General features: G+C 36.1%; 1 protein-coding gene across 3 annotated transcripts in view; it reads right to left on the bottom strand.

Annotated features, from left to right (window-relative positions):
• LYST (lysosomal trafficking regulator) overlaps window positions 1-24,122 on the bottom strand; it is an 89,934-nt gene extending 65,812 nt beyond the window's left edge. For 2 of the 3 annotated variants that reach the window (XM_026705214.2, XM_026705215.2), the window contains exons 1-9: window positions 23,957-24,122; window positions 12,811-12,891; window positions 11,215-11,413; window positions 9,480-9,570; window positions 6,657-8,733; window positions 4,738-5,710; window positions 3,643-3,804; window positions 2,822-2,978; window positions 1,017-1,243 (exon numbers count right to left, since the gene is read on the bottom strand). In XM_026705214.2, the coding sequence (XP_026560999.2) occupies window positions 1,017-1,243; window positions 2,822-2,978; window positions 3,643-3,804; window positions 4,738-5,710; window positions 6,657-8,733; window positions 9,480-9,570; window positions 11,215-11,406 (3,879 nt within the window). In that variant the 5' untranslated portion in view covers window positions 11,407-11,413; window positions 12,811-12,891; window positions 23,957-24,122. The remainder of the gene's footprint in view (window positions 1-1,016; window positions 1,244-2,821; window positions 2,979-3,642; window positions 3,805-4,737; window positions 5,711-6,656; window positions 8,734-9,479; window positions 9,571-11,214; window positions 11,414-12,810; window positions 12,892-23,956) is intronic. The other variant, XM_087937153.1, reaches the window with a different exon arrangement.
• Between the last annotated feature and the right edge of the window lie 353 nt (window positions 24,123-24,475).

Raw genomic sequence — 24,475 nt, 5'->3', positions numbered from 1 at the left:
CATTTTGAATTATGTCCTCAAATGAACCAAAACATATGCTAGATAAAAACCTTAATTCATTGGCTGGGTTGGCATAGCACCATAAATGGATTAAGACGGATTGAACAGTTTGTGATAAGAATGTTCTGAGAAGGCAATCGTTGTTTTAATACTGGGCTTCTGAAATTTTGCAGTGATGTGTCCCCTTTAAATGATTTAGTTAATAAATTTGTGTGTCTTCCCAAAATAAAACTGTAGGCTTAGAGTTGGGCAAGAAACATACTTTAATAATTAAATTTTAATCCCCTTACCAAATAAAACAATGATAGGATTTTTCCACTTCATAAAATAAAACAATTCATTGGAAATAAACAATAAAACAACCATATTTTAAACCATATTTGTAATAGGAAAAAAATGTTAAGTTTTGCATTATTTCTAAAATCTCTTAATGGTTGAGATAGCCACCCACACTTTTAACTTACTATTTTGGAATGGTGCCTGCTCTTTACAGCAGCATGAGGAAGTACTGCCAGTGATCCAGCTTAGTATCTGTAAACCAATGCTCCAGATTCACCCTTTGAATTGCTTGGACAATCCAAGCAAAATGGAACAAACGTGACAATGATTCAGCTTTGGCTGTCCAAGTCATGAAGGGTAAACATATAAAATCAGAACTCACTTGGCAGCTGACATATTTAAACGAAGTAGAGAATGAAGTCAGAGCCCTGCCAGACAATACCAGAAGCTTTCCTTCCCATTTTGCTTGGACAAGCCAATAAACAGCTTGTCTAAGGAAAATAGATGCAAGTTATGACAGCAATGCTGAATTTCAAACACAAACCCCCAAATTTGCACTGCAGCATGCTATATGAACTAGGACATCGTATTCAGCCATTACACTCTTACTTTAGGCCACCAGATTTTGTAAATTTGGTTTTAATGCATTAATACGGTTTCTTTGATTGGGTCAGATGGATTGTCAAGCTGTGTCTGTGCCTAGTATGTTGTGTGAATCCAGCCACAAGGACACATACCTGTTCCATTAGTAATGTTGCATTTTTTTCCTTCAACCTGACTACTTTCAAGAAGCTGTGGAAAACATGAGTGAGCACATCTAGGCTCGGACTGCCAACAGAAAGTAAATGTAATTCCAGCATACATAGTTCAGGATATATCAATTCTCCTTGAATAATATTTTCAGCAAGATCACTAGGAACACTGCAATAGCCAAAACATCCTTGCTCTCTTTTAATTTCTGTTCCTGGAAAAAAAAGAGACACATCATTATATATGGAAATTCCATTATTCAGAGGCTGTTAGACCTACCCATCTTTGTGTGTGTGTGTATGTGTGTGTGTGTGTTGAGACTTATAGAGAGTAATGTTTGGAATAATACACACAGAGCACACAGATACACTGTACAGTAAATGTAGGTTTTTACTTCCAGAAAGGTTTAAGCAAAATCCAAAATAAGCAGTCCAAAGTCATTCACAGGTAAAATCAGTCAGTTTTCAATCCAGGGATAATCCAAATATCAAATTCCAGTGTCAAAAACAGTTCAGTATCAGACTTACATTAAATCCAGTAATATCAGTCACTAGAATAAATGGAGCAACTGCAATACTTTCCAACAGAAGGAAACAAAGATACTTACTCAGACACACTCTCTTCTGAGACTCTGACTAAACAACCCAGGTTTCTGGCTCCATCTTATGGCTGTTTGAGAAACCACACCCAATTGCATGCTCTTGCATTCCCTTAAAGATATAGTACTAAAATGTTTATCCTGGTTTATATATTTCTAACCCAAATACCTGTTAGGTGACTTATATTCCTAACAGTGTGTATGTGTGTGTGTGTGCATGTGTGTGTTATCCTGCTACCCAACAATAATGTTCATTACTTGACAATAGAATGGATGACTAGAAATCAAATATTCTACATAGCCCAAAGTCCCAAATCAACTTGTAGCATACTCTCACTAAAATGAAAAGGGTAAATCATATACACTCATATTCAGTGTATGCCTGGCCTTAGACATAAAATTGATTAGATACACAGGCATTGCACATTATGTGATAATACCCTATTTTGATGGCTTTTTATTTATTTATTTACATCTTCATTAATAATGCTGTTTACAAATGCTATATGCCTATTTTAAAAAATATTCTAGAAAGTGACAGTTTATAAATGGTTGCATTGTACTAAAAAACACCACATAAGGTTTCTAACAGGGGTCCCCAATCCTCAAGCCATGGCCTGGTTCTGGACCGCAGCCTGTTTGGAACTGGACCGCACAAGTGGCAGAGTGTGCCGCTCGCATAAACGGCATTTCACAAGCACACACGAGTGTCCGCTGTATGCATGAGAGCACATATACCTGCAAGTCGCACAGAACCATTTCCTCTCCCTCCCCCCTGGCCATTCCACAAAGCTGGAAAGCTTGGAGATCATTGGTTTATAAGCTGGAGCTCACATAAACAAAAAATAAAAACTCAAGTTGCATTCTTTAATGACAAAATTATGAAGCGAACAAGAATGGAAGAAATAATGTAGCTGTTTCTGTTTTCTCATAATGCCGCTATTACAGAATTTTTCAGGTCTCTGGTGTAGTTGTCTTTATATTCCTCTCAATTTCTGACTCAAACAGCGAACTATAATGATGAACTAGGAAGGAAAAAAAGCAAAAGTCTAACATGGACAGTTTTAAAAACTGTTACACAACACTTGAACAGGTCTGTATCCTAAAGGACCTTAAGATTATCAACTGTGGAAAAAATACTCTACAATTTGCTATTTCAGTGCAAAAGGGATTACTCAGAGCTCAAATACTTGCCTTCATCCTTGCTTTCATTGTCATCTGAATTACTTTCACTATCAGCATCATAGCCTTTTTCTTCAGCAAAACATTTAAAACAATAGCATTGTGATTCATCAGCTTCTTCAGATATATCATCAGGCCGAGACATAGGCTCCTTTTCAGACTGATGAATCTGACATATTACATAAGTAAAATGTGCAATTAGAAATTAGACTTACCAACTATTTTCATAGATTCTAGGCTTCATAGCACTGAGAACAATGCTACAATATTGAAAGGTAAAATTGGACAGAAAATATCTAAATATACTAACGCCCACTTCCAATTAGGTAGCTACAGTACATTCCTTAATATTTTAAATTCAATGTATGCAAAACATAAGACAAAACAGAAATACCCAAGACTCTGAATTCATGCTAGGTAGAACAAATAAATGAGAAGGCAGCATTTAGACTAGTAAGTTTTTGAAATTCACATTCACATTCAGGCTTAGTCTTTTAATTCACCATGCACACTAGCTTGCCCAGTTGTTTTGCAGACTTAACAAAAAAAAAACATTCTGAATCAGATTAAAAATCCTATCTAGTCCAGTATTCTGGTTCAGCTATTTACAAAACTTCCAAAAAATGAGACTGTATTTAAAAAGAACATGAAAGAGGAATCTAATCACAGCAGAAATCTTGGAAGTTACTCAAAGTTACCCCAATAGTAGCTCAGTTAATATGCACGCTGCCTATTTCAAGAGGATGTCAATATTACTAAGAGCAACCTAGTAACTGCAGAGTCTGGGACAAGTAGGTGAACAGTAGGAAATGTGCAATTTGAGCTAGTTATACCTTTTCTTTCTTTTCTTCTGAATGGTCCAGATCAGTAAAATATGTTCCCAATGCAACTCGAAGCAAAGAATCAAATAAAGACTTCACCAATTCCGTTTCCATTACTCTAGCTTTAGTTAGCTGTTCCCTCATTTCAAGTAATATGTTTTCCACACAAATGTTCTAAATTAAAGCACAAATAATTGTTGCTGAAAACAAGAACCAACATTCATTTCTCAAAGGGCTTTTTTTTCCTATTACAATTATTTCCAACTAAATGTCTCTGTTGCATTCTAATATGATACACTATATATGGTTTAATTTTTTAAAAAATCCCTACAAAGTTAATAAAAACACTAATGCATTACTTTTGGGTAAGGGATACTACAATTTCTACATCATCAGAAATTGAAAAGTACACTGTGAATAAGAATTTGTGCCAATTATCCCTTGGCAGTTTTTATTTTGCTCTCATAAATTTCTTTATGTAAATACATTTCTATCCATTTCTGATAGTTATTTGTATTAGTCCCCTTTTGTATTATTTGCTTTCTCCTCAGAATTACCTTATTAAAAGGAACTCCATTTTAAATGCTATTTCTCAGCTGTCCATTTGCAGCTATATTCTTGCAATGGGCTCATCCAAACCACTTGCACTTATTCACACAGGATTTCCCCTTGGTTTTATCCTTGCTACAAACTCTGCAATATACTCAGCCTCCCCAAAGCTTTGCAAGAATATGGAAAACTCACAGCATGATGAATGGCAATGGGTTGGGGGATAGATGGATAGATAGATAGATAGATAGATAGATAGATAGATAGATAGATAGATAGATAGATAGATAGATAGATAGATAGATAGATCCCCCAACCCATTGCCATTCATCATGCTGTGAGTTTTCCACATATATATATATATATGGGGGGGGGGAGGTTGACAAATGTCATTCTGTCATTCTGATACATTTGGTAAACTTCATTAAACTTAAAAATTCTGTTTGTCATGAGACACTTGTTTCAACATGCCAAACAACTTTTTGATCCTCTTTCTAAAGCATCTGTCAATTAAAGCCAGGAATATCAATATTTAATGAAGTTTTAAGAGCACAATACCTGAAGAGACTCCATTTCAGCCTTCTGCTGGAAATTAGTTGCACTGTGTAAACAAATTGCCAGCAGAGCTTCCAAAAGTCTTATACCTTGCAGCGACCAGTCATTTTCTTGCATTAAGACATGTTTTGATTCTGCAGTGCCATCAGTCGAAGCTTGCTCTGCATATGAATGCTGATGAGAGATGGATTTCTGTTGACCTATATTGTCAAGATTTTCATCAGTATTATTGTCTGACTGCCCTTTCTCATTGTTCATTATCAACTGCGATGAACAATTTTTGAAAAGAAATTCAGTAGGTTTCTCCTGCATACCTTCTTCCTTTTCTTCTTTCATGCCAAGTTTCTCAATAATCATGGCTATTAATCTGTGACACACTTCAAAACCACCAAGTCTATGGAATTGCCTTTGAAATACTGCATTACACAAATAGATTGAACGACACATTGACCAAGTATCTGCTGCCCTGTGTATATATTCCAAGGAAGGTAAAGTCAAACTTTCAAATGACAGACATGGAAGCTTATGGCTGAAAGGTTCACTAGCAGTACTATCATAACCTGAAGTATCTTCAGAATCATTTGTTGAATCTCGATCAGCCTCTGCTTCCTTACTCACGCATAAAAAAGTAACACAGAGAAATATGTTTATCATGTTGAGGTGAACATCTTGACTGACTGATTTCTTCCTTTTCGGATTGATCTCTTTGAGTCCAGCATAAAATTTACTTAGGCTCTGAGGCACATCAGAAACCATTTGCTGTCTATGAACTGCAACATCCAAGTCTAAGGCAAGCACTTTTTCTTCACTGTCCAAACTTTCCACATCTGGCATCAATTGATCTGTCTGCTGATCTCCAAGGGAAACTACTAATGTTTCAAATACTTTCAATGAGTATGCTCTCACACTGTCCAAGTAATTTAATTCAGTTATTTGGTTTATTCCATTACAGCTTAAAAATAATTCTTGTATTATTCTGTGGAGAAAAAAAATATTTTAAACTGTTATCAACTAAATGAGAGAGAGAGAGAGAGACATAAATAATTTACTATAATGCCATATATCATTGGGGAATGGGATATTAACACTAAACTTCTAAATTCCTTTACAAACATTTTCTCCATTAATAAATAGTTTCTTGTAGCTAGTACAGGATAAGCCAGTGAGAAGAGGAGGATTCAGTCAGCAGCTTTCCCACACTTGGAGATGACAAGAACTGAATTTGGATCTTCTAATCCAAAGCATGTGCTATGCTGCCAAATTATGCTATGCTATGCTATGCTATGCGATTCATATTTCAAAGCACAGCTTCATTAACTAATTGCTACATTTTTAATAACACAAACGAAGAAAGCAACAGAGAAATGGGTTGCAATAAGCATAGTAACATACAAGCTTTTATCAGAATACTATACTTTGGCTTTGAATATATACTATGGGAATTATGGAATATGTGCTTATATATTTCCAAATAATACAAGAGCTGATTTTTCTATCAACAGTTTTTCAGAGCATTCAGGAGGATTTTGGTAGGACCGTAACCATCTGGAAATATATGTGCTTATTTATCTTTAAAGATGCAAGATTTATTGTCAAGAGGAGAAAAAAATAAATGTGGCCTCATATAGATTTAGCGTAGAAATAAATTCCAAAATTGGGCATTTATGTAAATTCAGTAGGGAATATAATCTTGTAAATACTACACCAATATAATTTCCTTAGTAGGGCCATAAGATTAATCCAAGGCCAATTTAAAATGGGAACTGTCCAGGAGTGGGAATTTATGACTTTACCAATCTTTACTCATCTTCCTTTACTATCAGCAGTGACATTCTTAGCTTCCAATTTTATTATGCCAAGAAGAGGTATGGAAGAAACTGGCCAAATATATTTGTTCCCCCCAATGAACAAAATGAACAAACCTGGATTTAAACAGTATTGGTAGAGTCTGTAAATAGATCTGAAGGACTTCCTGAGGGAAACATCTTTTTTGATAGCCACTTGTCTGACTAAAAGCAGTAGTTGCACCAGTTTGTTGGGAGTAATGAGCCAACTCAACACCTCTCTGGAGCACTGGGCTAAATATATAATTGTACAGTTTCCATTGAATAATTTCATTGCCTTTTTGGATCAAACTACAAATATGTCCAGCAATCAGCATGCAACGCAGTTTGTCATCATCCTCAAAAACAAGGCTCTGATATGCCTCCAAGGCATCCCATTTCAGAAACATATTTTCAGATCCTCTGCTAGGCAAAATCCCTTGAAACCTGTATGGAGCTGACGAACTTGATGCTGATACTTCAGCAGCATTCCCATGTAGGAAGTCATCAAGCTCTGCAAGTTGATCACAGTCAATGCTACAGATGTTGCAAGAGGCATGCGTCACTTTCTGAGAAATTTGTAATCCTCCAAGTTGTTCTAAAATAAACTTATTAAGGATGCTTAATATATGTGGCTGAAAATTCTTGAAAGTTTGTGATCTGAAGGAATGAAGCAAGGGGCTAATTACTGATTTAGGATCCATGCAACAACATATGCCTACATTGTGGATGCCAGTTAAGATCTGAAAACATGTACTGTTCAGGGAAAGCTTTTGCAGCAACCTCAGACACTGGTGAGCACAAACAGCAACACAGCAACACCGGTCAGGATAATGAACTTCCCCATCAGCTGTTTCTTCAAAAGGACTCTTAGAAGCTTGATATTTAAAAGTAGAAACTGGCAATCCTGAGAGATCTCTGTGGTGATGCATGAAGTGAGAATATTCACATCGCCTGTGCCGTTTTCTCGCACACACAGACTGGTGAAGTTGTTCTGATTTCACCTTTTTGATAGTGCTGATTATTTTCATAATGCTGTTGATGAGGGCTTTGAGATATTCTGATGCTTCTGTGTTGACCTCTGGGCCCCTGGCGCATAATCCTTCCATCTGGAGTACTGTGGTTTCAAACAGTTTGAAGCCCTGCTGCTGTATGAATTCGTGAATCAGATCCATGGCTTGGCTAAAATAAATAGGATTAGAGGCTGCACTCTGAAGGCAGCAGATTAGAATTTGCAGAACTCCTTCTATGAACTCGGGCAAAAGAAGGAATCTGTGGCGATTCTGTGAGAAAAAATTAACCTGCAATACGTTTTGTAATGTTCCTTGTAATCTTGAAGGAAAAGGACTAAATAGTGCATCTAGAATACATTTCACTTTTAAGGCTGCTTTAAGTAAATCAGTAAGATTTTTTCTCAAATTTCCAGGCATAGTATCAGCATTATTAACATCTACTGCCATAAGATGCAGCACTGTCCTAAAGAGCATTCTCTGAACCAGAGCAACTGATTCTTCTGTCCAACTTGATGAAACAGCTTCATTTTCAGCAGCACTATTTATATTGTAACAATCTCCAAGTTTTGACAAGAATTCTGTTAGAGTGCCTATCACACTGGCTGCCAATGCAGACTTGTGGTTCAATGCAATATCAAACTTACATATTTTTTCCAGCAAGGACAATAAGACATGGCACAAATCAAAGGGAGAGTTGTCTAAATAACTGGCAGATGGTGTAACTGACTCATCTGAAGCCTGAACAATACTTTCTTGAACTGGAATGAACTGTTGGGAGTTCTCCCTTCCATAATTACAGCTCTGGACCATTTCAGATTCTAGAAAGTTACATCCACTTGTTACAGATTGCTCTTTAGACTGGTTTGTTGGAAAAGGTTGCAGAAGCGGTGGCCTCCTGTGCCTTATCATAGCGCTAGTCTTTTCATCTGAGTTGCCTTCTGAATCTGAGGTGGAGATTTGGGATTTCCTTGCATCCCTCACAGAATATCGATGAGTAGTTTTGCGCTGGCGTCTGTTCTTCCAAGAAGAATTTAGCTTTCCAGAAGCCTGAGCAGATAGATGAACATTTTCTCCTACATTTTGTTTTTCCTGAGAAGGTTTCAGAGAACTTAGGGTTGTCTCTTTGGTCAAACATATTTCAACAGAGAAGGGCAGATTAAAATCTGTTGGAAAACAGGAAGATTATTTCAATTGATACTAGAATCTCACAGCTTGAGATACAAATGTGTCGTCATACTTATCTAGATGCAAACTTATATGGCCAGCCTATTACTTAAAAGATTTTTAAAGACTTGCCACACAGAGAACAAGACCTAACTGTGTAATATATGCACCTAAATGATGTTAGCATGATCTAAATGTATGTTATTAAGATTCGCTTTGTAATAAATACAATCTATCTAGTACATTCAAATAAGTCCTGACCAAATCCTTTTCCTTTTTTCTTTTTGGTTACATATAACAAGAACTATAGTTTTTAAATATGAAGTGTTACATATTATTTGTTTTGGAAAAATGATTTAATGAAACCAGCTGTAGGACACAAATTAGCCCTTGAACACAAAAACTGATACCAAACTTTGAATATAAATGCTTTAAATCAAAGCTAAAAAAACCCTGTTTAATTTCAGACACAACTCAGTTCAGTACCCTGTCTACAATATATGACTCTTCATTTTTCCAAGTTGTCATGAATATTTATAAAGCACTTTAAAAAGTACATTTTATAAGGTAATTGGGAGATGTAGAATACAATTGTAAACAAGCTGTATACTTATTAAACAATCTTGCTTTTATATAGTTATATGCATAGAAATTTTAGATGTTCACTTATCTGGAAAAAATGTATTTCAAGTTATAATTATTAAATATATTTTAAATCTATGCATCAAGATTACAGAGAACTTACCTATGGCCTTTTCTTTCTCCACAGGTATTTTCCATACTAGTGGCAGAAGTGATAAAAGGAGAGTAAGAAGGTCTTCTCGACAGGTAAGCTCCTGTTAAAGAAACAAAAACACATATTTTTATGATAATTCATAAAATAAAATAATGTAATTCATTATTTATGAAAAATAATTTACCATACTTCCATAAGTTTTTTTTTTTTCAAAGCATCTAATACCAATTTACAGCATTCTGTATTAACATTTTAACCATTTAATCTGAAGTGAAAAAAGTTACAAGTAATCCTTAAAGTAATGACTGTAATGGAGCCTCATCAGTCCCCTTTTTCAGATCAGTTATAACATGAACAGTTGCTAAGTGACCAATCATAAATTGAGAACTACCTGTAATTCAATTGAGTTCTAATCTTGAGAAATTTTCTTTCTTCCATCTCTCAAGATTTTCTCTAGTTCTTTCAATTTAACCTAAGGTTTGGTTTTAAGACTGGAAGTACCTTACATAATTGGTGCGTTCCTCAGACTTCCCCTTAGATTTCAACATAGCTAAATTCACAATAACATTTTAGAACAGCTGGCAGAAGTTTGGAGTAACGTTTCATATCATTTTTAGACTACCGTATTTTACTATGGCAATTGCTTCACAGAATTCAGTTTTATTGCACATTCTTTTTAACCTGTACATTAATAATTTGGGGGTGCCCTCCTTTACCTTTCAATTTAATCCAGGTGAGACAACAGAAACAGTTATCATTTTTACCAGTTATTTTTAGAAGATACTGAAGCCTACATCAATCTCAATTAGGTTTTTCTTTGATCTCTGGATAAGTTGGCCCAGGATAGATTTTCCTTTTTAATTTGATTGATTCCAGAAAATACTAGGTGTATACTAGGTTCTTGCCTTGTCTCCAGATACTGTTTAATATTCACATTAAAATGGTAAATGAAATAACCAGTTTGGAAAAGAAATACCATAAGTGTAACAACACCCAGGTAAACAGATATATAGCCACAAAAAATATTGTACAGCCACAAAAATAAAACAATTAAAAAATAGAAGTAACATTGTCTAAGACAGTAATAGCTAAATCAGGCTATTAAATTTGTACTGGCTGCATTTCCACACCAGGTTAACTTGATAAATTACAACTCTGGTTTATTTTTTAATAGCAAGATATTTAAACCTACCTATGTACTTAATTTATGAGTCAATGTATTATGAATACTTCGAAAAAGTTAACTTATGAATGAACTGACTGGAAAGAGATCTTGTCTTTCAAGTCATTCATATCTGATTATTTCATGTGGGAAAACCCCCCATGTCCTACGTCATTAGGACAGTGGCTAAAAAGCTACAGCACTGGCCCATCTTACAACGTTGGCCTAATGCAGGGGTGTCAACTCACATTAACTTTTTTCCCCTTTGCTAAACCAGGTGTGGGCATGGACAGTCTGTGATGCATCCAGCCCATGGGCCAGCAGTTTGACAGCCCTGGCCTAATGGAAGGCTTTTGTGTGACCCATAGAATATGACCAATAAGCTGATTATCAAATGCATCTGTCATCCTAATCCTGGCTGGTGTAAAAATCCAATTTCCAAACAGAATATGAAAGTGATCCCAATTAATCTTCTTTGTAACTATAAGCGCAATGAAGAATATGCATCATATTATTTCATTCAAATAGATATTGTTCCAGCTAAATGCATCATATTTTGACAAATGTGAAAACAACATTTACCTGGTCAATGATGGAATTAAGTTTAGTAAGCAAAACGAATCCTCGACCTTGAATAAGATATTGTCCAAGGGCAGCTATGTGTGTTTTCTCTTCCTCTTCCTCCTTGGCTTCCACCCTTTGGTCCACTGCATTGCAAAGATGGCTGACATCAGACAAAAACTCTCGTGCCAGAGAGTTACTCGCACTGCTCATGTCTGAGCTGTCACAAATAAACAAAGGATTTTCAACATTAATAAAAAAACATTTCCAAAGATGTAAGGAAGCTAGAATAGCTTATATAGCTTGTACAGGTATCTTTTTTTTAAATTTGTGCCTTTGAGTCCGTTTTTGACTCCTGGTAACTGCCTCGGCTAGTCCCTCATATTTTCTTGGCAAGGTTTCATTGGAAGTTGTTTGCCATTGGATCCTTTCTATTGGATAGTTTAGCAACCTAAAATAGGGGCAACATTTGTCAGCTAACTGGCTGCTACTATAATCTATATTAGTACTAAATACTTTGTTTCCTAGATTAGAATACTTTCCCCATATATTACAAAAAGATACATGAGATACATATCTTACATTGCAAGCATATCAGTATTTAATCATGATTATAATTAAACAATAAGCATATTATTGAGATACATACAGGACATATACTGATTTTTTTAAAAAAATAATTTATATAATAAGCTAACATTTCTAAAAAAAATGATAGAAACATTCTCAACTTTGTAAAACTGTTCAGTTTCAAATAAATGGACATTAAAACATTTTGAAAAGCTATTAACATAATTGTCTTTGAAAAAGCTACAGTATAATACATTCTGTTCTCATCTGAGCCGGACAGAGGAAAAAGAGGAGAATAAAAAGATTAAAACAGGAGTACCTTAGAGGAAATATGAAAGCATGTATTTAAAATTTCTGCACAGATTTAAATTTTTAACAAGCTACATAAAAATTAAGATGGTCTTCATATTCATTCCCTGATAAGAAAGCAAAATAAAAATTTATGCAAGGATTGCTACATTTAGCTGTTTAAATTTAAAACAGTTCTCCAAAATCCTTCCTAGGAAATTATTTCTAATGTATTACATGCAACAAAAAAGACATGGAGAGGGAAGAAGAATGCCTTATATCAATATAAATTTACATGCTTCTAAGATGGAAATGATTCTAAGATGGAAATACATGGAAACATTATAAACATTGGAAGCTATCTTGACATTTCATTATTCATTTTATTCACAATTAAAGTATGGTACTAATGAAATATGATGTAAGGTACATACATTTATTTTTTCTTAAAGGTCAAATGAGATTAATTTCAGCAGTACTCCTATTTCTTAGCTATTTATTAGCTAATATTAGTCTGTAAAGTACCCCAAATTTACTTGACACATGAAAACCTATACAAGATTTAGGGCCATACAAATCATCCTGCATCACAGGAAGACCTAGTATTTAACTTCTAAAATTATAATTTCTTTGTTATAGCAATCAAGTAGAATTGTAATGAAAGTATTCTATTTTCTACAATCTTCAACATGATCTTGATCCAGTACACTTTCATGCTTATTTAAATATCTTAAAATACGCTCAGTCCCCAAAACTCACCAGATTACACTTCCTTTCTCATTGATAGTAATTATCAAGCGTTAAATGGATATGTTCTCAGTATGTCTGTTAGCGACTGACCTGTAAAACAAGGCATGTATGAAATAAATAAAATGCATACAGTAGCTAATAAAAAATGTGCCTAAAAGTAATTGTTAGAATCCTTCACAAATTAAAGTCTTCCTTAAAAAAACACAAATTAATTCTTAATGGCTGCATACTGCATGTTTAATCTTTACCGCTCCCATTTCCCCCCCAAACGGGATCTGAAGAATACAGAAATCAGCAGAATACAGAAAATAATTAATTGCTAAAGCCAGGCTGTGTTCAAAGTGAATAAGTGAAAAAGGTAATTAAAAAATGACCCAAAATCAACATAACAGCTATTTAAGACTCATGTGTTTTTTAAAGCAATTTCTATTGAAAATTTTAATTACAATAGTTAAAGCAAATATAAACTAAATAATTTAGTTCCCATGAAAGACTTCTTATTTATATAATTATTTCCTAGAATCATGTGTTTCTAGCCTTAAGATTTTTACTTAATTTATTAAAAAATAGAAAAGGCAATTAATAAAGGTTATATTTTTTTTAAATGTGCTCTAATTTCTTTAAAATTTAAATGTTATTTCAAAGAAAACTGATTTAGAAAGAACAGTTTGAACAGACTGGTAGAAAGTAGCTTCCTACTACAACATCTCTCCCAAATTATCTCTTCCCAAATTCACCTTCGCAAAATATTCAAATGTGATCAAGGCCTTAAAAGTTCTATATAAACTAAATAAAAAGGTATAATAAAAACCACTTAAATATGAGCCAGCAGTGTGCTTCAGCTGCCAAAAGAGCCAACACAATTCTAGGCTGCATTAACAGAGGGATGGAATGAAGATCACGTGAAGTGTTAATACCACTGTCGAGCCTGAAATTGACATATATGTAGCCATTTTATTTAGCACTAATTATAATCATATATTTCTTTTTTTTCTCTTTGCTGTTAAGGGGGGAGGGTTTCGGGCTTGCCACATTCCTAAGGTGGGAGAAGTGGTTAGATAGTGAGGATTGTGAGGCTAGGTGACTTTCCTTTCCGTGGGAACAGAAGTTGTCCCTGCTGAGACCTGGAGGTGGAGATTGATGACACTAGGCAACGTTGATTTATTTCTATTGGGGAATGTGACTTTTGGGGACTGTTTTTAAATTGCAATATTCTGTGGTGTAATTCCGGTTTTGTCAGATCCGGAATTACAACAGACTTTGCCAATTTGATGCTTACCTAAATAAATTTGTTGTGGAAGATGGACTTTGCCTATTTCTTTTTGAATGGGTTTCATCACTTGGAAACCTGACAACCACTTTATAAGGTAAGGCCACACTTTGAAAAATTGCATTCAGTTTTGGTTGCCACAATGTAAAAAAGATGTTCAGACTGTAGAAAGAGTGCAGAGTAGAGCAACAAAGATGATTGGGGACTGGGGGCTAAAACATATAAAGAACGGTTGCTGGAATTGGGTACGTCTCATTTAATCAAAAGAAGGACTTGGAGGTGACATGATAGTAGTGTTCCAATATCTCAGAGGTTGCCACAAAGATGAGAGAGTCAAACTATTCTCCAAAGTACCTCCAGGTGGGACAAGAAGCAATGGATGGAAACTAATCAAGGAACAAAGCAACTTAAAACTAAGGAGAAATTACCTGACAGAGCAATTAATTAGTGGGACAACTTGCCTCCAGAAGCTGTGAATGCTCCAACAGTGGAAGTTTTTAAGAAGAGGTTGGATAACCATTTATCTGAAATAGTATAGGGTTTCCTGCCTGAGAAGGAGATTGGACCTCCAAGGTCTCTTCCAACTCTGTTATTCTGTTATATAACAAATGTTTATTATGCAAGGATTTTTCTGAACAACATTTAATTAATAAGACAAGAACACATTATGAAGTAGCATGAATGGAAAGTGTACATTAACTAATTTCTGTGTTTTGTTTATATTCGTATCTCGTATCTGAGGACTAAAAATAATCCATTTATATCTAACTAAAATAGCATTGGAGCAGTTTCCCCCTTTCTTCAATTCCAACATTGAGATGGCATAAGAATCATAGAAATAATTGTACAAAATAAATTGGATGAATTATTTTAATTGGGTATCAATCTGGGAGAGAGAGAGGGGGGAGGTCAAGCACTTTATGATTGCAACTTTCTATAATAATAGCATTGGAAGAAACCGCAACAATTAAACTGTGTTGCCACAAATGCTTTTCTCTAATTGCATTTCAATGGTCACTCAATTCAAGTTGTATGACTAATAATAAACCTTCTTGGCTGCACTGCTTGTAAAAGCATACGAATATATTATACAAATATATTCCTGCCCAGCAAGGGAAAGCACTAAATGCCACATAAATGTGCAGGATGGGCCATAAGGGACACTCTAGAGCAGGGCTGTCAAACGTCTGGCCCGTAGGCTGGATGCAGCACGCGCTGGCCATGCCCACGCCCATTTTAGTGAAGGGGAAAAACGCCCAGATACATCACGATGCCACTGTGATGTGAGCTTGACACCCCTGCTCTAGAAAGAAGACTTGACACAATGAGTAATGTTAACTCAACTTGGCAAGTTTCCTGCAACAGTGGACCTGACTAGTGCACCAAGGTATCACATGCTAATGAGAGCTGTCCTCCAAAATTCTGGATCTACACTTAGAATGGATTGTGATCATTGTTTCTGAGAACTCAAGAGCAAAGGGGCAATGAACAAGGCTTAACCAGCTTTGCTGTGGCATGGTTTGAATAACAACTTAGCAAAGCTTGTCGTTTTTGCCTCAAGTGAACTTGGAACAATAATAATTCTATGAGAATGCGTGCGCACACAGAGTATGAAAGAGAAAGAAGGAAAGAGAGAGGAAGAGAAAAAGATAACCCAAACTGGAATCAGTACCTCTTGGACCAATTCATACTTCTATAATTCGAATACCTTCACATAACAAAGCATTTCTGGACTAAGTTGGTTTTATATATGTTTGAAAAATCACCAGCCTCTAGCTAGAAAAGCAATATTTCTTTGATTCATATCCCATGTTCTACAGCTTATCTGTAATCCATTTAACCTTCCCATAGGCATTCTTACTCTTGGTTTTTCTATTAGTCTCTCTGCAAATTCAGATGCACAGGATTCCTTGAGATAGCACTGATTTGCAAATAACTTATTTTTTTTAAAAAAGAAACCCGTGCTTATATCAGATGTTCACTCAAAAATATTTACAAATTAAAAAGATGCCTCAATGAACTTGACAGCATATTTTGAATTTGTAATAGAAGTCCTTGGAAAATGTATATAGTATAAATATGGGCAAGGTAACTAGGTATAGGATGGATGGCAGATCTTTTTATGGCAAAGTAATAAATTTAGTAGACCAAGGGAATGCTATGAATGACGTATATCTTGATTTCACTGAAGCATGTTATAGATTCTCTCACGATATCCTTGTGGATAGATGGATAAATGTGAAGTGGAAGACAAAGCAACACAGTGGATTTCAAACTATATAAGCGCATACAGATGTTTTGCATCAACCTGAAAAGAAGTAACCATGGGGCTTTCCCAGAATTTTCTCTGTCCTTGGCCAAAGATTATTCAACATCTTTACAAATGACTTAAAAGAACACTTACCAAATTTGTTAAGATATTTGTTTTTGTGCTTTTACACTTTTGCTTTTTGATGATGGCCTTAGCTTGCTGTTAGAGTATTATATATGTTACTATATACAAGTTCATGTTCAACATAGGGAACCATGATATAAATAACTAATATCCATAAGTACAGAAATCAGAATACATGAGTTTCAGGATATAAAAATCAAGGAGCATAGTGTAAAAATGGGACTAAAATTAAATATAAAGAAATCAAGATAATGACAATAGGTACAACAATTAGACTTAGAACTGACAATTAGATGTTGAAGTGTAGATAATTTCTGTCTTTTAGGATCAACCAGAAAGAAGCAAGCAGTCAAGAAATAATTGCAGACTTCATAAAATAGTATTCAAGGCCATGGAAAAGATATTCAGATGCTGTAATATGTCTAACTACAAAAATCCGAATCATGCAGGTGATGGTTTTCCCAATGACAGTCTGTGGAAATGAAAGTTGAACTTTTAAGAAGCAAGATAGAAATTGTATTGATGCTTTTGAACTTTGGTGTTGGAGAAGACTCTTGAAAATACCATGGGCAGCTAAGAAAAGAAATGGATTATTCAACAGATCAACCCAGAATTTGCATATGCAAATGACCAGGCTCATGTTTTCCAACTTTGCTCACAATATGCAAAGACTTAACTCTCTGTAGAAGGCTCTAATCCTGGGAAAGATGGAAAGAAAGAGAAGAGGATGATCAGCAGCAAGGTGGATGGTCCAAGCTACAGTGGCATTGAATGTATCACTGGAAGACCTGAAATTCCAGATTAGGGATAGACTACATTGGAGAAAATCTACCTATGTGGCCACTGTCGACACTGACTTGGTGATATATAATCAATAAGAATGAATAATAGAAAGCAAAGCACAAGCTCAGTTCCAGTAAATTGCTTGGCAAATATCTAGCCCATAATAATTAACACCATTTGCTAAGACCACTTAAAACGTTCTGTCCTTCCATGAATATGCCATTGTACTGTCTTTAGAGAAAGTTACAAATGTTTTGTGGTTGTCTTATTTGTTAATTATAAAGTGATTCTTCAACTGGCTTATCATTTGACTTGTTAAAATTTTAAAATACAGTAGATACGTATCTATTGTATAGATAGCTGAGGTGGCGCAGTGGTTAGAATGCAGTACTGCAGGTTACTTCTGCTGCCTGCCGGCTGCCTGTAATTTGGCAGTTCAAGTCTCACCGGCTCAAGGTTGACTCAGTCTTCCATCCTTCCGAGGTGAGTACAATAAGGACCCAGTTTGTGGAGGGCAATATGCTGACTCTGTAAACCACTTAGAGAGGGCTGTAAAAGCACTGTGAAGCAGTATACAAGTCTAAGTGCTATTGCTATTTGAAAAGCTAATGTATTCTCAATCTTGTTTTGAAAGAAATAACAACACTGAGGATACATTAGCTTTTCACATAGATATTTAAGAGTACACTTCAAATACCCTTAAACAAAAAAATGTATTAGCCCATGAAACTACCACTACTACTGGATTATTAATTTATTATAATTTCTCATAACAGTCTCCATTCTAAAGATAAGCTTGAAGCTTTCTCAAAGGCAAGCTTTTGTCTTTGTTTTTGTCATCCCTAAACCAAGCCAAATTCAGCATTGCAAGATACTCCTGATTAAGTTACACCACATGTACCATATTTCACTGCTTTTCACTTTAGACTTTCAGTGAAAATAACAATTTAGTTCCACTTTTAGAATGCTTTGTGAGAAGGGATTAGATGAGTTACATTCCATCACACATGTGATCCATGGCATTAAAAGCAAATTTTATTTCTGCAAAAAGTAGAAATGTCTTTCCAAATACTGAATTCAGAGTAAATTGATTTTGTACACTGTAGTAGAACAGCACTCGTACTAGAACAGCACTCCTAAATCCAAAACAAGGCAGTCCCAATAGGAGCAATAATAACCAATTCTCTACACCAAAGCAGAGAAGCCAAAATTATCCTGCATTCATCTCGCATTATCATACAAAAAACAATACTGACACATAAATGGAAGGGAGGAGAACTATTTTAAATCAACAGATATATTGCAAAGCCTCTGACTCAGCCTCACAACAAACAGCTCCAACCAAAGCAATTATACAGAAGCGAAGGTCAGAAAAGTTTTAGGATGTCCTTTAATTAAGAGGACCATCTAATAATAATCAAATGTTAGCAAAGAATTATCTAACAAACTTTCCTGAAGGATATTACTATCAAATTTTCCCAGTAATATCTAGCTAGTGTTGTACATTCACCTCAAGCAGAATAGCAACCATTGTAATTCTGGTATCTCACATAAAATTAGAATAGTGTATCTTCTCCCGATATGCAAATCTGAGTGAAGAGGTAGTGTGTGTAGCAATTAAAATGTTGAACACAGGTTCAGGTCCAGCCTCAGCCATGGAAGCTCATGAGGTCACTTTGGATTAGATATCTCTTAAAAGGTATACTATGTATGCCACCTTGCACTTCCAAAGAAAGCAGTTGTAGTTAATCAACAAGCAAATAAATAAAAATCCTTGATAACACAAACAACATAAAAGAAACTAGTTGAAAGCAAAAGATTTGCAAATAATCTTTCAATACAGTATTGAGAGTTCAGGAAAAGACTTTCTGAAAAGGAAGTAGGCATATCCCAGAACTGTGGGTTAACTGACCACAATGCCAACAAGAAATGAAACTTAACTCTATAGAAACTGGCTGATCAGGCTAAAATATAAACAAACTACAAATTCCACAATCATGTTTCAGAAAAAGACATTCCAGATATTACCTTAGGGTGGCTAATCTTAAACATCCGGAATGTCTATTTCTGAAATACAACTGTGGAACTTGTTTATATTTTAGCCTGATGAGCCAGTTTTATGGTCTTAATCTTTTATCATTTAATACAATGGTTGGGGTTGCTGAAAATGCTTATCCACCTGGATGCACCAAAATCTCTATCTGTGCTAAACTGACTAGACATAAAATATATCCTAAATTATACATAAAGACATACAATAAAGAAGGAACCATAAGCATTTCATTATGAAACAATGAAGGAAGAGCATGGCTATTTTAATAAATGCTCTTATATTCCTAATTACTGCACTTCACAAGGAAATTTGGCAATTATGCAGTCTTTAGGTAGTCATGTCTTTAGCAGCTAATACTATCTAGCTAAGCTTTTCCAAGATAAAAACATTAGGGTATTTATTGAATGACTACAGTACAAAACAAAGACTGATGAAAGCAAAGATATTTGTACAGTATGTCAAAAAAGCTTTATTTGACATATATAGTATCACTTGATTACAGTGTGTGTAGCTTTACTGTAAAAAAGGACCAACTGTAGCCGCATTCATCTGTAACTGCAGATGATCGAAGTTTAGACAAAACAGCCAGTGGCAATCTGTTATGACAACAGGAGTGCTTTCTTTGCATAATATCTCATTTCAATCCCATACATGCAGTGTTGGGGGTTTTCGGTTCAATGTATGGAGTGTGAAGGATGTGTGTTTGTGTTTATTTTCATGGTCATGATGTGCGCTGAAGATAGTGTTTGGTTTCGTTGTATGGGGTGCAATGACAATAAAGTAAACTAAACTAAACATCTTCATATAAAAGATTTTGGTAACAGAGAATGAGAATGGTCTTTGCTTGACATTCTAGGTTTTTTTATTCTAACAATAAATAAAGTATAGCTGCCAGTAAGAGTAGTTATACTGAATCAGATAGGCCAATGATCCAATTCAATTCTAAGTGTTCATTTCTTCATTCATAACTACATCACAAGCACAGATATTTAGCCTTAGGCATTTTGCTACTTTAAAAAACTGAATTAAATCCACAATATGCCAGCATCAGCTAGCTCTAGAAGACAGAGAAAGTATCCAAATACCATGAAAACTTCAGATTAGAGGTTTTATTTCCACATATATAAAAATAACAATTAATGCTATCACTCTAATCACAGGAGTACATAATATAATTTGAGCTGGCAAATGAGCTGGGATCATTTCAGTTCTTCTAGTGAATTTGAATTATTTCATTCCTTCATTTCAATATTAAATTGTGTTTTAAAATAGTTTTGCAAATAAATCTATAGAATAGCCTAAATAGATGATTATGCCCTTTCACACAATGATATCATGAGCTAATAATCCTTTTGGAAGAATGAACTTTCTCATAATTCTTTTCCTGCCTTGTTGACATAGCAATAGCACTTAGACTTATATACCACTTTGCATGTACTAAATTTACATGCTGCCCATCTCACTGCTAAGCAACTCCATTTGGTTTACAACATCATGAAACAATATCTAAAGGTTTAAAAGGTTAAACCTTAAAAATTAAAAGGTAACAAAAAAGTGGATTAAAAAGACCAGTATGTAAACAGCTTCAAGATGGGATCTTCAAATCTACTAGCCTCCTCAAAAGTAGGAGACACACCCACATTAGAGCCAGTTCCAGAGCCAGGTTTTCAGAAAGCCAATGGGTGTGGCTAGCTCAGGGCTGTCAAACTCACGGCCTGCAGGCCAGAAGTCTCACATGCTGGCCATGCTCTGCCCAGTTTAGTGAAGGGGGAAAAAGTCCCGATACTTATGTGAAAACACTGCGACAAGTTTGACACCCCTGATCTAGCTCATCTAAGTGTCCATGTGAACAAAAGTTCTTGTTTACAATAAACAATCTACATGTTTCAGTTGCACATTTATTTGGCTGGTATATGTGCGTGTTTCATTCTTTCAATATCCGGAATTACATGGTACCATCCATTATCCAGCTAGAAAGGGAGTTGACAAGACTTCCAGCATTTGTTGCATGATCAAACAACTTTTACATCAAGGAAGAGAGAGAGAAGAAATAATAAAGCATATATTTGTTACACAATTACTATTAGGCATAAGAAATTTATTTTGATGCATAGAACTGAAGCACCAGACTGTAATTATTCTTTTGTAAATTCATAATGTATTTAATGTGTTAATATACTGTATTGAACTTTTAGCCATTAGCTTATATTCCACAGTTGAATCTACATTCCAGATCTTTCATAAATTTTCTAGATGTGAATGTAATGTAAATCCTTGAAGTCAGCTTAAAATCGTGTTTGTATGTTATTCAGTTATCTTCATCCAGAATTCAACACAAACTTACTAAAGGAGAAAAATGATTTAAAAAGATAACTTTCTAATTAGTATTAAAACACATATAATCCATAAGGTTCTGATAGCACACATCAAGGGTTTTATTTTTAAATTCTGAGTTATATTTGGTCTCTATACAGAGAAAAAGCTTGTGTAGCCTAACATGTTTTTACAAGCAACATGTTCAATGCTATCTTCAGAAAAGATCACTGGTAACATGCAAAGAATTATATTCTTTAACTTTACTGTTTGTTTAGTGTAAGAAATGACATGTCATGCAATCTAACAGAGATTAAGTTATCTAAATTAATGGATAAGTTCTTCATAGAACACATAATGACTGAAAAGATAACAAATTCAGATTATGCTTAAAATACCATAATGAAGAAGATAAAACTTTGCGGGGATGTATAAAGTAACAGGTTCTGATATCCATCTGGCTAGTAGTTCATTGAATTCATTACACAATTATTTCTCAAACTATTTAAATTTATATTCTACAAATAAAAAGAATCAGGCCCTCCTCACAGTATGGTACACAGCCATCACAACTTTTCAAAGATTAAAGTACATAGATTATCTTCAGTATTTTTAAGCAGTCAGATATCTTTCCTGTAACATAGAGTAAATTTCCTAAATCTTCATTAATCTCAGAATGTATCATCCTTGTGTTATAGCCTAATGACCGTTATATTAAAGTAAGCCATAGTAATATTATAAACCTTCTTTGTAAAACAATTTAGGATTGTACTAAAATTCAGACAAAAAATAATCAAGCAAAGAAGAAATACAATCTATTGCTTGCTTATCCCAATTTAATTCTTCTAGGCTCAAATTAAGTCTGGATATAGCGTTAACCAGTTATGAGGGATTGGCATTTAATGCTGAGGGGAAATTCCCAAATAACAAAGATTTTTCTTCTTTTGGGGGCACCCTGATATGAGTAAAGCATTCTTTAACTCTTCTGTTTCTTTCCCTTTATTCCAAATTTGCCGTTAGTCTTAAAGCGGCAGTCATAGAACATGTTTAACCAGATGAGATAACTTAACAGATGCATCTGAACAAAACAGTAAGCCTGATTAGTGCTACCATAACATTGGTTGGGTTACTTAGTTGATTTTTAAGACTGTCCAACTCTGAAAAAGACTCTGGGCAGCTTTAAATATTCCAAACACACACCTTATGTTTTGTATTTGACGGTGTATATATAGTTCAATGCATTGTGCAAATCCCCTCCCCAATATATCATCAATAACTAAGTTATGTGTTGGCCCAAGTCTAATTTGTGACCTGCCAAGTCTTGGGTTTTCTACAGCATAAACAAAACACTGGGGAATAATAAATTTAACCGAGGCAATTAGCAACAATATCAGGAAATTGTCCAAGGCCGTACAGGAAAGGAAAAGCCCAAGGTGCATTTCATATTCAAGATTTCCAGCAAGGCTTGTGGTTTATCCTCTACCATAATGAAGCCCTCACCTTCACCTGGCAACAGCATTCTGCTGCTGCTGCTACTGAGATAATGAGAACTGGTGCCCAGTGCATTGTTTTCCCTCTACACCCAACTTCAGGGCTGCTACAGCTAATTAACCAGCCCTGCTTCCCTACCATTTTCTTGCAGTCAGTCTGATGATCCCAGACAGACCCCGGGGAGCTAAGCTGAGTATTGGCCTCCTGGCAAGAACAAGTGCTGCTCAAAGCTGCTAATGTATCAGAAATGATGATGATGATGATGATGATGATGCAGAGGCAGCAGAGAGCCCAAGAGAAAAAGGAGAGGCAGAAACCTATTCTTACACCCATGGGGAAAAAAAAGCAATCTCCCCTTGGCACAGGATGGAGGCAGGACCCTCTTCGGGGACAGCAAACTCCATTTGGTTCTTGGTTTCAAAAACAAAGACTCACAAAAGTTACTAATTGTCCCAAAAGGCTGCCAAATCTGAACGTCCACCCCCCCCGCCCGCCTTTCCTCCAAAATAATAAAAGGTAGAGCAAAAGAATGGGGAAAGCGCCTGCAAGTTTTAAGCCCCCTTTTGCCACCCAGCAGACCCGACAGTCGTCCCGCAACGCCAGAGGAAAGCGGCCCAACGGGGGGAGGCTGGCAAAGCCCGGCAGGATGCAACCTTAAGCCGAAGCATCTAAAGCCGCTCTCCTCAGCAGCGGAGAGAGCCAGCTCAAGAGGCGAGGCGGTGCAAGGCTGTCCGTGCCAACCAGCAGCCAAGGAGAGATGCCCCCTCGCTTGTTTTTTGCTTTTTAGGCCCCGGCTCGGAAGCGGCGGCGGCGATTCTCCAATCCCTTCACTTCCTTCCTCGCCGCTTACCTGCTCCCGCCGCCCACGCAAAAACCGTCTTGCTCAGCCCGGCCTTCCGCCAGCCTCGTCCTCCTCCCTTGGATAGCGAAGCCGGCGGCGGCGGCGGCGGCGGCCAACTACCGCTGCCCATGGCAGAGCAGAATCCGGCCTCCCTCAAAGCCCTCCCTTTCCCCCCCACCACTTCCCGTCGCCAGGGAAACCCAAGAGCCCGCCCACTCCAGCAGTTGCAACAGCGGCAGCAACTCCCTGGACCTAAACCGCCCGTCGCGCCCCGCAGGGAAGGTTCCGCCCCCTCCCGTCCGAGACGCCGCCCCCTCCAGCCTCACGTGCAGCCGAAGGGCCAATAGGAAGGTAGCTCTAAATCTTGACCTCATTGAATGTTGAACGCCCGTTTCTTACGCAGCGGCTGAAACTGCCTGCGTTCTTTTTTGGGGGGTTGGGGGGGGGGGAGTGCTTGGATTTTCCTTCTTGGATTCGTGGCTTCCGGGATCTCGATTTCGTCTGACCTCTTCCAGTGTTATTTCGATC

Source organism: Pseudonaja textilis, chromosome 1, assembly GCF_049901715.1.
Source record: "Pseudonaja textilis isolate UNSWEBS1 chromosome 1, rPseTex1.2, whole genome shotgun sequence".
Classification (NCBI taxonomy): domain Eukaryota; kingdom Metazoa; phylum Chordata; class Lepidosauria; order Squamata; family Elapidae; genus Pseudonaja; species Pseudonaja textilis.
The sequence above is the reverse complement of the archived record's forward strand: the minus strand, read 5'-3'. Positions and strand labels throughout refer to the sequence as shown.